A 15974-nucleotide genomic window follows, 5' to 3' on the forward strand; every position below is an offset into this window, starting at 1 on the left:
ATTGGAAGAGTGCACGGCGCGATGCGTGCTGGCGGTGGTGCTGCTGGGCCAACAACACCACCCACCGCAACCAGATAACCTTGTTTACGGTTAACTACTACTGCGTGCCCATCTACACACCCGCGCGCACCAGGTTCGCGCTTCGCTAAATGGCTTCAGTGTATCGGGGAAAGAAATCATAAACAGACAATTAATTGGGGATTTGAATTGCCGTTACAAGGTGTAACAAATGTTAACCCCGACCACAAGAGAGGCACAAACACATCACACAAAGTCAAAATGTTTTAGCACATTTTAGCTCAAGTTCATGGAAATGCATAGAATTAATTATATTATTTTCAAAACCTTGTCAACGTAATCAAATCGATTCAGGATTTCACTCCCTCCTCACTCAGCACACATATTGATGGGCAATTAAATGTGAGCCACTGCCAGCAGTATGTATCACATTACACAGAGCCATTTCCCCCGGCCAAAAGCGTGACATGATTTGAAAAGCTTCTTCGCTGCTACCATGACGGTAACACAGCATAAGCACCAAGCGCTAGATGTATCATTAAAGTTCCCTATTCGAGAAAGTACAGATGGAGCTTTTCTTTCTTTCTTTTAAAAGCATTTCACTTACCACCACCGCACCCACCGCATCCACCCGCTATGTGCAGAGCGATCATTTTCCCGCTGCGACCGGCTGCTACTTTTGACTTGCACGCGTACGTAACCTTCTCTCGTGCGTAACCCAGAGCAAATTTCATTCGACACAACATAGTTTCAAACACACCAGATAAGCGGCCGCGGCGTGCGCCCACCGAAGCATTAAATCTCGAAAGCAATCATTACCGTTAGAATGTTTTAAACCTCCCACGGCATGATGCGGGGAGCCCTCACCGGGCGGACACTGGTACACAAACACGCGTGCGTCCCGTTGCGTAGAGGAAAGGTAAGTGATTTAGAAAGCTATCAATCAAACATGTACGCGTGTAGTAGCAGAAGTAGTAGCCCTAGGGTAAAAAGTGTGAACAAGAGTGAAATGTGCACACGTGGGGCTGCTTGCTACCCATTCTCTGCTGGTTCCGATCGCCGATGGAATCGCGCTCAGGTTTCCCTTTTTTCTCACGACTATCCAACACGACACGCGCATGTTGTGTGTGTGTGTGTGTGTGGGAGCACATGAAGGAGGAACACTTTCTTCCTCGCCACTGCTGCACATTATTGGCATCATCGCATGCCCATCACGCAGCAGCGGCAGCAGCATCATCATCATCGTCAACTGACGATAACTATTATGCACGCTTCAATTCGCAAAAGTGCACCGAAGCGTAAGCTCGATATGCTCCGGCTCAACGCCTTTACGACTAATCTGATCGCTGATCGTACCACCCTAAGACAAGCGGGATCTTACAGTAAACGCGTCCTCCTGCTGTCCGCTCGTCATCTATAATTACGAGTACAGGGGCAAAGAGAGGCTTAATGACATTGCATTCTGGGTAGGCTTGTGTTTGTGTGTGTGTGCGGAAAGAGCGTCCCATTTGCAAGGGATTTTTGCTCTACGACGAGCTCAATCGGTAATCGCAGCATCGGTCGATTGTTGTCAGTGCGAAACCACTTTCCCTTGGAGGAAGAAATAAATTTAGATTGTTTATTTAGAACCATTGTACCTTTTTCTGTCTTCTTTTCACTGCATTGGAATTCGTCGCGACGAGTTCGTGTGTGAAAATGCGACATTTTACCATTTGTTTCCCCCCTTTCCAAATCGTTCGCTCTTGTGCCCCTTCCCTCTACTGCAGCAATTCAAACGCAATCGACAAGTCGCGCAGTCATTGAACAAAAAGTGTCTTAGCATTGCGCACGCACTAACTTCCTGGTGCAACAAACGCACACCACACACACCACAGAGTGCAGCAAATTATATTTAGAAATTACCTTCTTCTGTGATTCCTGCTCGGAAACAGCACAGTCCCCCCAACCGTGGCGCGAAGAGTTAATTGATCTCGCCGGAGATGGTGTGTGTGGTGGTGAGTAAAATGCTCTAAACCTCACAATGACACAATTGCAGCTTCACACGCAACATTATACCGCCGTTGAAGGCCTTTTTCGCAATTTGAGCGATAAACGTTTGGTAAATGATCAATTGAGCTGATTCTTTGTTTTGCGGTGTAAACATCCATGAAGGAAGAGCTTTTGTTGTGTTGTAATTACATTAACAGCAGTATCTGGACATTTAAGCAACACACAGCCTGTAGTAGTAGCAACTAAATTGATTTTTTTTTCATAATAGATAAGGATTGGAATTAACCAATACGGCCGAGGCCGTTCTTTCTGAATTAAAAAGGGATCGGATTTAAATGTTAATTTCCTCTTTTAATGTTAAAAGTCAATGCTTTGTCTTGGAAAAAATAATTTGAAACAACACGAAAGAAAAACGAAATCTTCTCTACACATTAAATATTAAATATCAGATTTATCTCAAAGATCAGCCTCCAAACATCGATGCACACAAATCACGATCAGCTTGAAATATGTACCTTCTAATAACAGTTGCGTCCATTGCCAGTTCTATTCTACGGTCCCGAATTCCTCTCGTTCTCCCTCTCTTCCCCATCCCCCTCGCTTTTATTAACGCCTGTATCATTTATAATGTAAAGAACACGATCGGTATCACGTTTCAAATTGAACTTGAACCTGGCTGGTGAACCGTAAAAGGCGGTAGCGCGTATAGCGTACACAGCAACGGCAACGGCAACAACCGAAGGAAAGTAAAGCGCTCTGTCAAAAAGCAATTCCATGACTAACGATTGAGCTTTCTCTAATTAGCCACCAGCAATGGAATGGGACGCAGCAGCGCAACATGGGCTGTGGTAACCTTTTTCACGCCAGCATTATAATTTCTTCTATCCCTTCCGCCTTCTAGCGCGCGTTCGTTCGGTTTCACGCGCGCTCATCTTTCACGCGGGTTCTAAAAGATTATTTAACGTCTATAAGTCACGCAATAGGGAGGCTAGCTGCTGCCGGTTGGTTGACGGGGCGCGGGTTTTATCTTGGCCCGTTCACCGGTGTTTTTTTTTTTTATAAAAACGGGATAACCAACAACACAAGAACGGATCGAGAGGAGAGAATTAGAACCCACAACACAACGCGTATTTGTTTATCCTTTGGGAAGGCGAGTTGGTTGCGCGTGTGTGCATTGCGGCACGGTTTGCGGGAAGAATCTAGGCTCAATTGCGAGATGGAGCGAGCTGTCCGGAACAAACGGTTCAAATCAAAACAGACGGCTGTGGAATTCAAAAAGTGGAGAAACTTCAAAAACGTAAAGTTTTCGGGGACCACAGAGAGCATCACCATGTGCCTTTTTCCATAAAGAAAATCATAACATCAACGAAACAACCGTACGTATCATCATCTCCTCCAGACAACCTTCTAACTGGGCAGGAGGGAAAACTAAAATGCGTATCAGCAGAGATCCCGCAGCAGTGTGGGCAGTAGGGGGAAGAACTTGTTCGTTCGAAAATCTTTAAATAAATTCCTTAATTTACGATCTTGTTTTCCGATTCCACCGGTATTCCCGCTACCCTCCGAGACCGAATCTGACATTCTTTCTTCCCTTGAGAAGCGGGAGATTTATTTAACGCGTGCGACGCATTCGTCTGCATGTGCACACTCCATCATCTTCAAGCGGAAGCAACTGCAGCAGCACCATAAACCTGTCTGCCGCAAACAGGAAAGTGCAGACTGATGCAAGTGTAACAGCATGGAGAGAATTATTTGTACATAAAAATTGTGGAAACTATTTTTGCTATTAAAGATGCATTGCAAGAAAATAACGGCCACTAACGACGTTCCCGTTCAGTGAGTGAGTGTCTTAGTGTAACAAACACAAAATGCTGAAACGTTTAAAAGCAAAAACTACGCATCCAACAGCGTCCAACAAACAAGGGAACTAAGATGAAACGTGCTGCACACGCCTAGCAAAGGAAACAATCTTTACGATTACGAGGGGGAGGGCAGGCGGCTAATATCGTGAAAATTATCACCTCTATATCAACCTTCACTGCACCACTAATAAATTGTGCATATAATGCGTACAACACACATCCCATGCCACACAACGATCTTACACCGTCGTGCGTTCACACACAAATCCGGTCGCTATATTCCTCCTACGCGCTTAGGACCCAAGGGAGCGGAGAAATATTTCAGCGGATTATGACACTAAAATTGGTCTCTATCCCTCTCTCCTTCAGCCCACTGCCCTCCTTGCCTCTCTGTGAAATCATAACAAACCGAGACCGTTCCGCTGCTTTGATCGACGACAAGTTCATAATACTACGCACACACACACACACACACCCCGTGTCGAACGAATGCCAAGGTCTCGGATTACGTGAGGCAGGTCAGTTACTTGTCTACGGGGTGGTCCAAAGTAAATGAACGCAAAAACGCAGCATTTATAAACCATCGTCGAATAAGGAATGTGATGCTGCTTTTAGTAGAAAATTGAAAGCATTTTCCATCTCATTTAAAGCCAGTCTTGTTTGTCGTTTATTATGTGTTTATAGAAGTTGATTTTTTCTACACTTTTCAAACTAATAAATATTGTAAAAATATGACAAATGTATTTGGCGCTAAGCATAAACCACAATTGAATACTCACATTATCGCCATCGTTGTGTTGAGCGTCACCGTTGGCCTGTGCTTTCAGCTGATCGACCTCGCCAATCTTTTCCAGCTTTCCAGTGCCCTCAGCGACCACTCCCTCCTTGGCCGGGTCTGTGGTTATGTTAACGGAACGCTTACTTTGGGCCAATCCCATTTTTTATTTTGTTTGATGGAGCGGTTTGTCTGTAAAGAGCAAATAATAATAAACGTGGTACATGGTTAATCCGTGTTGCAATGTGTTGCAGTTTCTTATTCTAGTTATTTACTGATAGTGGGCTAAATCGAGACCGTAACAACGGTGTTGCACTGTGTATAACTTCGGTACACTGTTCGTTTTTAACATTACTTTTCTGATGTTTAACACAAATCAAAGTAAAAAACTAAGCAACGAGTCTTCGAAAAAACGAGTCTTCAGAGTTTGGATAATAGTTTTTTTATTACTTCCAAGTCCAAAGTCATTAACTGTGGCAAGGAATTGATCTTTCCTTAACTCGCCATATCATGTCGAAAACCAAAATATCAATTAATCAACAAATTAATACGTTGTATGCGTAGCAGCAAAATGAGCAAGCGATATTTTGACCACCTCAAAAAAAGAAGCTCAACGACTCAACGAGATTCGCAATAAATCAAGCTCGTCGTGCCATGCTATTGTGCTTAAACATCAAGATTAATGATCATCTTAACGGTCAAGTGGAGCTACCAGCAATGTGCTTTGCTTCAGGCATTGCTTTAACTAAAGCCATTCTAACGCTTAATGGGCTGTTGACGTCAGTCAACCTGCCTTGCCCCACCGGGTGTCGTCGCCTGATGCTTTCGTTATTCCGAAAGTTGGTTTTAATTAGATCGGGCATAGAGATTTTTGGTTTCAGCTAGGTTCGAAGCGATGCTGATGATCTATTTGCTAGAAACGAGAGTGACTTTCATTTTTAACATTAGTGTAATGCGTTCACGATTATAGAGTTTTCAAAAACATGATTATGTCGTCTAGTTTTGTGTTTTTAAATTCAGATCTCTGATTAGATATCGGGTAAGGATCAACAGAACAGATGTCAGAGGCCAACGAATGAGAGATATTACATAAAACAAATCACAAAAAATAATATTTGTACACATCAATAGGTCCAAAAACACTTCCCTGTTATCTCTTTTCATAAAATGTCACTAGCATCACATGGTAGAACCACATTTTTATATGTCTTAATTCATGCGGAACTTACCACAGAGGCCTTTGTCAACCACAGAGGACAAGCAATGGATGCATAAATATCAATAGAGCCTTACATTTATAGCCTGCTTCACAGTTGAAGGGCGCCCTCATTGATGCGCGCCTGACAAGTAGACCGTTCTCGGCGCAAAACAGGGAGAAGCCGCCTTCGCCAGCGACCACAAATAAAATAAAGCTATAACATTTTATGTCTTCTCCGACAATGGCAACAAGCTCTATGCAGGCACCACTTCATGATGTGCGAAGAACTGCTTCGAAGTGGACGAAAAGAAAAGGGCATGTGAAAAATTCACCACCAAACGCGAGTCCTCCAGGTGTGACTTCATAAAAATAATAATTATTTCCTTTGCCTTCTTATCTATGGAATGTCACGCAAAAAGCGTCGGAGGGTGGTACTAAAAGTGTTTCCTTTTATCAATGCTATTAATTATTATGATTCGTATGATAGAACACAGGAATGTTAATGCTGCATTGAGAGTGGATTTATATAAATCAGAATAAAGGCAGAATATATTTGTCGTTTTTGACATATTAATAAACAAAAGACATAGCAAAATCATATGGTAATTGATTAAAACAAATAACAAATAAGACTTTTGAAAGGTTAACTTTTTGAAACTTCAAAATTGTTATTGTTTACCCAGGCTTTTCTTGTTCAGCCGACAAAGCAAAGCTGGGATTTTCACGTGATCAAGTTTTATGATCATTTCTAAGCAACTCCAAGCTTACCTACAACCACAGACAATTCCTGATAACTAAGCAAAGATGAGTAGTCGTAACAAGCTCTCGGTAGGGTAGCGTCCGAGTAAATTAATTCTCACCACAATCCCACCCACCACCAACCGGAAGAGCCGTCGACCATTTCATCAGAATCACAGGGGGGGAATTTTACATCGCGATTTGTGCATGAATCACCCGAAACGATTGCACCATAAAACACCGTTGGATAATGTGCTATTTTGATTTTTAGCTGACACCACCGCTGAGCGCCATAATACCGAGCTTAGCGCGATGATGGGAAGCGAGTGTGGAGTGGTGATTCAGCGCGAAACAATTTGCCAGTTGGTCCGCGGGCAAAGAGATATGAAGAGAGAGAGAAAGAGAGAAAGGGAGAGAGACACAGTAAGGTAGCAATAAAATCTGTGAGAATGTTCTAACAATTTCAATTAAACAAGCACCAAACACACAACCACAGGTGACACACAGGTGGTACGCAAGCAACAACAACACCAATACTCAGCATTTTACGTCCAAAGCCTCAATGTTAAAGGGGGGGAGAGGATTGTGGGAGTGTGGATGATATCGCAACAGTTGCCACAAGCTTGCATCGTAGTGATGGGAGAACGGAATCGGACCTACCCGATTCCGATTCCGTGTTCAGAATCAATTCCGGGGCCGATTCCGATTCCGGAGCTGATTCCGGAATCAGAATCGACCTGGGAATCGCAATTTGCTCCGTTAACGGAATCAAGATTGACTCTAGAAATGGAATTAGCTCCGGAATGAATGAGAGTATTTCTTTAATTGAAATAAGAAGTTTCTTAAGCGAAATCAATCCAAGAATCTCCATTAGAATAGATCGTTTACAAGTATTTTTTTTTATTTTTTGTTTTGCTGCTTTCAATACTATTGTCCAATATTATTGGACCCAAACGCCTGTTCCTATGGAAATGCCAAAAACGACTCCGTTTCGAAGCTAGTTCTGATTTTGGAGCCAATTCCGATGCCGGAGCCGATTTTTATTCCGTAGCTAATTTCGGAGTCGATTCCGGAGCCGTTTCTGGAGCCGATTCCGGAACCAATCGATTCCTACGATATCTTCATTTTTCTCATCACTATTGCATAGCCCTACATTCACCTGCTGGTACAGTAAACCAACTCTTTTGTGCTAGGTAATAACCGAGAGCTTCAGGCACAGCACACAATCACACGCCTGTGCCCATGGCGGCCATTTGTGTAAGGTCGTAAAGCGAAATAGACATGTACGATTTTATTTTATAATTACAAAAAAACAGCCATTTTTTGTGACCATCACATAATAGTCTGTGGCAGGTCAGTGGAAAATTCTTCGTCATGTTCAATGAACGTGTGTACGCGATGATGATGATTTCCGACCATCTTCCGGGATATGGTTGGGGCACCGACGTGTTCCCGGGTTCAGGAGGATAGTGCAGAAGCAGCAGTACACGCAGATAGACCGAATGACACGTTCGAACGGTCACATCGGACCATGGCCCGGAACTGCGCGAGCCGGCGGCCGCGATAGTAGACGCGGGACTACTACGTGCAAGAAGCCAGGAAACGGTGTCGTTAACCGTTATGTTTAATCAGCGTAGCAATAGAGGATCCCGGCGTACACTACCACTCGCGCACATAACCGTACATTAACGTTGGCCGGGCTGGGGTGTGTGAGGGTAATCTTGTTGTTATTATGTTTTGATGGTTAGCTTTATTATTCCGGGACTCTTGAAGCTGCTGCTGCTGGTGCTGCACCAGACTTGCGGAAGAAACAGGGAAGGCATGGAACAGGAGCGCATTACGGGAGAAGGTTGGGGCACGATACCGAAGACTACACTATAAGATCGAAACACGACCGAGCAGTTTCAAGAATATGTTAGAGGCACCCCGCCATCGATGTGGCGGCTCTATCTCTCTTTCTTTTCTGATTGAAGTAGTTTCAATTTCTCAACCGGGTTGCACACCTTTTCTTACGAGAAGGTGAGAAATATCGTAAGAAACAAGTTGTACATGTGAGTGTTTGTGTGTGTGTGTGCATATGCTGCACCATACAAAGTTGCTGTCCGAGTGCCAAAGTAATTTCCAGGTTCAACACACAATTTTCTAAGCCATCCCTTCTCCGTCCACCCTGTTCGGCTGAACACGGGGTGGTGAACGGGACTTGAGACTCCAAGTGGTTTGTGGCGTGTAAATGTGTGTGTGTGCGACTAGAAGAAAAGGCTGATGATTATAGCAGCGAGTCAGCACGTTTCGAACAGCGACGACTCGTCTGGAAATGGCTCTGATTGAACGTGATTTGTCAAATACCAAACCATACGCTCGGGGAAACGGTATAAGAACGTGGGAAAATGTTTCCATCACTACATTACGCGAGGTATAAATCAGGCGTATAGGCAATAAGTTTGCCGTAAATTAAAATATTTTACCTTATAGAGAAGATTTTTTTTTATATGAAAAAGCAACGCTTGAGCTTCATTAGAATGGACAAACTCAATAAAGTTATTCAATACTTCGCCCCAGATGACATCGATTAACGAAAGGCTTGCTTTGGGATTTAGAGTACCTCAGAGTCCCCCACTCCCTTTCTAATCTTTTCCCTGTTCAAAACTAACAAGATACCATCAGCAGCAGTTCTCCGTATTGCATTTTTGACTTTATTCTTGCTCTATAAATCCCACAAAACCCCTCCCGTCCCTGGAGTTAGTGTGTGTAATCTACTAAACCCTGCCCCCGGGGTGGACTACTGTGCACCATATGTTGTGGAGACAAACCTTCCCCTTCACACAAATAAAAAAAAAACACAGCCCGCAAGAAGACGCACTTTTAATGGCGAACAGAGCCAGAGAGAAGGTGGAGGACCGAACAGACAACGAACCCGAGCGTGACCCACCCGTTTACGCAATGGAAGCGACGGCGACAATATCAACGCCAGCAGCGAACACAGAGCTCAACCAGCAGCAGCAGCAGCTGCTGCTGTTTCTGTCCTCTGTTGTGTACACACCCGGCCCGGGACACCGGGACACCAACCGACACCGGGGGAAGCGCAGCATGGCGACGACACACACCACACTGTGTTGTACCATATACCCTCCCTTGCAGTACATATTTCCATGCAAGTCAGTTCGCGATCGCGCATCCATCGTTAATGACCTTGTGGCGGTCGACGGCACTAAGAGAGAAAGAGAGAGCAAGATGTGGCTGAACTACAGCAACCACGCCAGGTTGTTGCCGTCGCCGTCATGTGTGCCCCGTGTGTATCTGCTAAAATAAGGCACAGAACAGCGCACGAAGGGCAGAGCACAACAGCACAACGAGCTATCCTGCTGCTGCCTCTTTGTGCCAAAGTCGTCCAAAGCGCATCCGCGCAGGAGAAGAAGTTGTGGCGTAGAAAATGCATCGCTGGTGACACAAACCTAGCAGCTCTCGATGGGGGGACGGGTTTTGTAAAATCGCAAAGCATATGCCGAGAAGATCGAAACCGCGGGACGTGACTAAGCCGGTTCGAGTTTAGTTCTGTGTCTTCAATCCCGCGAACTCGCGTTAATCAGTTCCCGTTAATTGTTGCAAAGGGGAAATAAACGATTCTTAATTTGCCCATCCATCCACAGCGGATACAGTTTACAGCAAACATTAAACTCGCTTTTGATTACCATTTAAAACATGTTTTAATATTTCGTTTGAAGCGTCCCTACTATTCAAACTATTGATCGAATGGCGATCGGGAAATAAACGACTTTACGCAAACTGCGCACTGCGTATCACGTTACAAAGGCAGCAAAAAAGTCACCACCTTGTCACCAACCACCAACCAACGATGAGCCCACAACGATGCTATAAAACCTTAAACATTTTACACACCATTCACTTTGCATCCTCAACCCTAAAGGTTAGTTTCTCTCTCTCTCTCTCTCTCTCTCGCCTAAAGCACTAATAGGCATGGTTTTTATAGCACTTTAAGGGTTTCCATCCGTTGACAGGGAACTTTTTGAAACACTACCACCCTTCCAGTCTTCCAAGCGCTATAGCAGCGGCGGCCGGAGGCAGGTTGGATTAATTTGGCTCTCTACCAGCCGCTTGTGCTGTCAGTATGAATGCATAAAACCATTTCTACACTAAACGGGCCCGCCGCCGCTTGACTGCAAAATAAATTTTTATCTTTGTCACTGCGTGTTCGATACGCCGCATGAAGAAAAAAGAACCAACAACAAAAAAAAAGGTTAACTTCAATACTTCCGGCATATGCTAAAAAACCCCACAAAACAACACCCTAACAAGCCGGTAGTGTGGCATGGCCCAAAAGGCAGTGGTGTGCGCATCAGTCTTCGCCGTCTGTTTCGGAACTACCGGCTGTGTGTGAATGTGTTGTTTGGGGGCTTAGAAAACTCAACAACAACAAGAATAGCAAAAACATCGCAGAATATCGCACATAAGCAGCGAATAAGTTAAGTGCAAACGCCGGTAACATACACAAGGCCCCCGATGAAGCACTCTACCCGGTTTGGTTTCGGGAGGGCTAGGCAAAGGATGGCTTAATGCCGCCAATGGCACAAACACACGCCCCAGGCGCGATTAGTATGCAAATTCAGTCAAACATACTGAAACAGGAATCTCATCAACCGAACCGGCGGTTCTATCTCTCTCTGTCTCGTCCATTCGAAGGCTCCATAAAATAATGGTCATAAAAATAGCATTCAACACAGCAACTCAGTGTCTCTGCACTCCCCCCCCCCCCCCCCCTGCGAAATACACTCTGGCTGCTGCCGCTAGCCCAAATGCTTCGCCACACGCACAGAGGAATCGTCACGGGCGACACGACGCTGAGCCGGACGACGACCACATGGGACCCGCGCACATGTGCGGCACCCGACACAGGAAACTGCAATGAAGAAAGTAATATCCGCTAAATTAAAAGTTTACAACGAACAACCCAGCAAACAAACAAAAGGGTAAAATGGCTAATAACTGCCACACTAAAGTGTCATTATTATAAACAACCTTATCGGGGGGAACGCTCAAGCCCGTCCAGTATTGGCGTTGGCTTCACTAAACAACTAATCAATTTTAAGGTGTTTTATGAGCAAAGTTTCTCGCTTTTCTAAAGGGCACAGAGAGCACAGAATACAGCTATCGGTGGCGTGCCAGCCAAGATCGTGTACACGTGACGGCGTTTCAGCATCAATTTTTATTTGCATTTTTAACAAAGCAATTTCATTCGCGATTGCGCCGCCGTTTGTTGTGCACTTGCGTATGCGTCACCGATAGCGTCGCCAGACTTTCAGCGCAGGAGTAATGTTTTTTTGTAATGATTGGCTGAAGGTAAAATTTATGAAATAGAATGCTGAACTGTTTGTGTACATCTCAATGTTGCCGATAATCGTCCGGTGGGCATCAATCGCATCATCCACATTCGAAGCTTCTGCGCATATCTCATCTAAAAGTCAAACCAAATTGATTAATGTTACCTCGTGCTGTGTGCACCCTCCTTCTCCCTCTCTCTCTCTCTCTTCCCCCACTTATCAAACAACCATCCAACTTCATCATCAAACGTTACACAAAAGAAGTAAACAAGCGTGCTGCCGGAACGGAACAAGCGAAAACACGCGCTTGCTAATCAAATTTTGCAGAAGTCACGACATTGCCGGCGATCGGTTCGCAAAGGTAGGTTCTCTTTCTTTCGGTGTGCAAATTGATTGTGCCGGCACGAACTTCTTCATCTTCTTTGCTTGCTGGCCTAGATTGTGCAAACGAGGTACAAGAATTTACAACAAAAAGAACGGGAGCATTTGAGGCTTGCGGCATGGACATTCTGATTGGAGAACAAACATTGGGAAAAACATGCAACAACATGGAACAAAGAATATCAAGCACAGGTCATCCTCAAAAAAAAAAAAAAAGATGCATTGGCTCTCGGAACAAGGCGCTTGAAATTTCATCATAGTTCTATCGCTTTGATCGTCAACGTTATTCTCATAATTAAACAATTATAAAAGCATGCAGATGCAGATCGTTTGGTACTATTTAGTCATAATTAGGTACGACTATAAAACATCATAATTAAAATGTCCAATTCTGCAACTGTGCCAAACCTTCCTATTTCCCTCTGGCACCTCTCTTTGATTAGGCTTTACGTGACCTATTCTATTTGAGCATTTTTGCTGTAACACAGTTGGATAAACTTGTTTTCAGTTGAGATTCCATCCAGACAAATAAAAATAAGTCAAGGATACAACTCTCTTATCACACACAGTAACAGCATTCCTGTAGCTCCCAAAGTAAAGGAGGCAAAGATACGAGGTGGGAGCAAAAGTAAACGCATTCGCCCATGGTCACAAATCATAAATTATTTCCTGAAACATAATCCACACGCACTCACACACATACAGCTTTTCTTACAGCGGTAAACAAACCTGCAAGACAATCGCTTATCTGGCAACACTCCACGTGCTTGAACGGTATTATGCTTACGATGCTATTTTAAGCGACAAATCAAAAGCTAGGCGTCGTCTTATCAAAACAGCAAAGGAATGCTGTTTATACAAAAACGGCAATAACCATCGTTTGCACGAACGTAACACTAATTCAAACGTTTCCTAGCCAGCCTGAAACGCTAATTTGATAACATTTTCCGTAGTCTTGACTGTTGTCAACACCACAAGGGAAATGGTTGAAATAAGCAAGTTAAAAAAAAAACATTAAAACTTCCTCTATTTGTCAAGTTACAATATAATACAAGTCAAGTATAAAAAAAATTTAAAAAAATGGCTTTTTTCAATTGAAGTCATACATAAAAATACCTAAAATAAATTTAAATATAAATTTAGTTTAAAATACCGTATGGAGATTGAATCTAGGTTGACAAATCAGCAATCAAAGTCAGCAAACGTTTAGAACAACTTCCAACTGTTCAACTTACCTAGAAAAAGAAAAGAAACAAGAACAAATATTATATTAGAATTATGGTTAACATATCTTATCTGAAATGCTTATAGGAAATATAAATCAATAATTGTAAAACCATATTTAATACACATCTTTCATCACGTATAATATTTTCCTCATTTCTCATTCAATGTTCGCACTGACATAGACATAAAGAAGTAGAGTAACGCGTTGAAGTAACTCCGAATCTCTGAACAAATAACTCCGTACATCATCATTTGCCTCTCCGGCCCTATCTGCGTGAACCGATCACGTACCCTTGGCACAAATCATTGAACCATCAGCAATTTCCTTCCATCTTATTTGGCATTAGGCTCTGTGTTCTGATAGCCAATCAATGTCGCACATCATACGCCACCACCACCAACGCCATCGCCGGCTTTCCGCATACAAATCACAAGGAAAGTAAGCGAAGATTTGGAATCGCTTCCTGAATACCTAAATCGATGATGGCTGGCATATCGCTGCTGCGCGCCTGACCACGAAGAAGCATGGTCCGAAATACCGAATCAGTTGCAATCGGGCATTCGTAGTGAAAATACACGACCCGTCGTACTGTGTGTGTGTCTATCCTCTTACGAATGAATTATGACTTCATGCTCAAACCCGTCCAGGTTCGATATTTCGCTCAAGTAGCATACTGAACGCGCAGCACGCCGAACAGAACAACCACAAACTGAGAGAAGGAGAACGAGAGGCGTGAAAGCAGCAACAGCCAACGAAGGCCGAAAAAAAGTGCTTGAGAAAGAAATTAATATTTCAATAACATAACATCCGCTGCTGTCCAAGTGAAGAGAAACCCAGCGGGTGCGAGGAGAAGTAAAACGAATCTATAGGTGAGAAGAAGGTAGAACGCCAACCGGCCAATTCGTATCACGTTGTAGCACCACCACCACTTCTAGTGCTAGTCAAGAAGATACCGATTTGATGAGTACATCAATACGTCATTCCGCTGCCATTTCCGGAACCGAGCATTTCCGTTCGCTTTCCGCATCCGCACGTACTCCGGTGAGAGGCAAATATACGCCACACAAAAAATAAATAAATAAAAAGACAAAGCGACGAACCTCGGGAAGAGTTGTCGCCAAGCAAGAAACGCGTTCACGCCTGGGTTTGGTATGAAATAGTAAATAATATTGTGCGTTGCTTTAGCATCAGATGAATTTTGATTCGATTCAGATCCAGATAAACTATTTTTACTATAGCATAGCAATTGACACTGACACATTGACTAAAGGGATAGAGAGCCGAAGGATCGCATTTGTCACTTCTTTTTATTGATAAGAAACAAACCCCCAAACCTATACACTTTCTGCTGTGTTAACACATAATCCTCAAGCATCATGTTATTAAGGGAATGGAAATGGGATTCACAACTCAAAATCAATTAATCTTGGTGACATGCAATCATCACCGATCCCTCTTCTCCATCCACGGTTGATTGCTCTCACCATTCCCTGGACACATTATCTAACCCGAAATCGCTCAACTGTAGCGGTTGGCTGGCTGTTTCCAGAGACGCCTAAGGATTCGTGTTTCCGGCTCAAAATTTCTGGTTACTGGTGTGTTACGGTTTGCCTAGAAGTGACGGAAAAAGGGATACCAGGACCGACAAAAGGGCAAATAAGTTAGACACGATTCGGTTCTCGCTTGTTTGAAGAAAAGCACGGCCTTCCCGCGCCGATCCGATAATGCGAGAATTTGACTGACAAAAGAGAGCGACACTGACAGGGCTCAATGCAGTCCATTGACAAATAATCGGTTCAGGCTCTGCCCTTTTTGCTAAGGGTTCTACTAATGGGAGTGGCTTTAGGACTGGGGAAAGCCCGGATGATGTTCGCCCTTTTGACCGTAGAAATTAATGAAAGAAAATGATACAATGAGGACACTGTTTGATGAACGAGCGAAAAATCATGCTATCTTTTCTGTGTTATAATGAAGACATTTGATGTAAAAGGTTATATCAATATTAAGTTGCTCTTTTGACCAGAAACTCAGAAGAACAACTATCACAACATCTTCGTCACAAGGTAAACCCTTTTCCTTACCATACCAAAACAGGAGAGAAAAGGGAAAGTACGGCAAATGTGCTACTGTTAATTTTCACACAAAACGCTAAACCTTCCTTTGCCAAACCGTGACTCATTGTCGGCCGGCACCACACACCGTCAGGCGCAAATAGTGTCCCGAGCCAGAAGCGCTCTCGCGTTCCCCTCTTCCGGATGGCGAGAAAGCAGGCAGGCAGGGAGCAAAAGAAGGTGGTGTACAATTTCCAAATAAAAAAAAGTACAGTTTTACAAGCCTGCTGCCGGATAGTGAGTGCACGTGGCCAACGGGGTTAACCAACATTACTTTTTACCTCCATGTTTTATTCATAATTGTCTTCCGTGTTGAGTTGTCGCGGTGGCGAGAACAC

The 15974-nt window shown here is 43.8% G+C and overlaps 1 protein-coding gene across 7 annotated transcripts in view; it reads right to left on the minus strand.

Annotated features, from left to right (window-relative positions):
* LOC121597767 (flocculation protein FLO11-like) overlaps window positions 1–15974 on the minus strand; it is a 68265-nt gene that overhangs the window by 16717 nt on the left and 35574 nt on the right. For 6 of the 7 annotated variants that reach the window (XM_041923876.1, XM_041923874.1, XM_041923878.1 and 3 more), the window contains one exon: window positions 4649–4836. In XM_041923876.1, coding sequence (XP_041779810.1) covers window positions 4649–4807 — 159 coding nt within the window. In that variant the 5' untranslated portion in view covers window positions 4808–4836. Of the gene's footprint in view, window positions 1–4648; window positions 4837–13450; window positions 13533–15974 lie in introns of all 7 variants that reach the window. The other variant, XM_041923872.1, reaches the window with a different exon arrangement.

This window comes from Anopheles merus, chromosome 3R, assembly GCF_017562075.2.
Source record: "Anopheles merus strain MAF chromosome 3R, AmerM5.1, whole genome shotgun sequence".
NCBI classification, from domain to species: domain Eukaryota; kingdom Metazoa; phylum Arthropoda; class Insecta; order Diptera; family Culicidae; genus Anopheles; species Anopheles merus.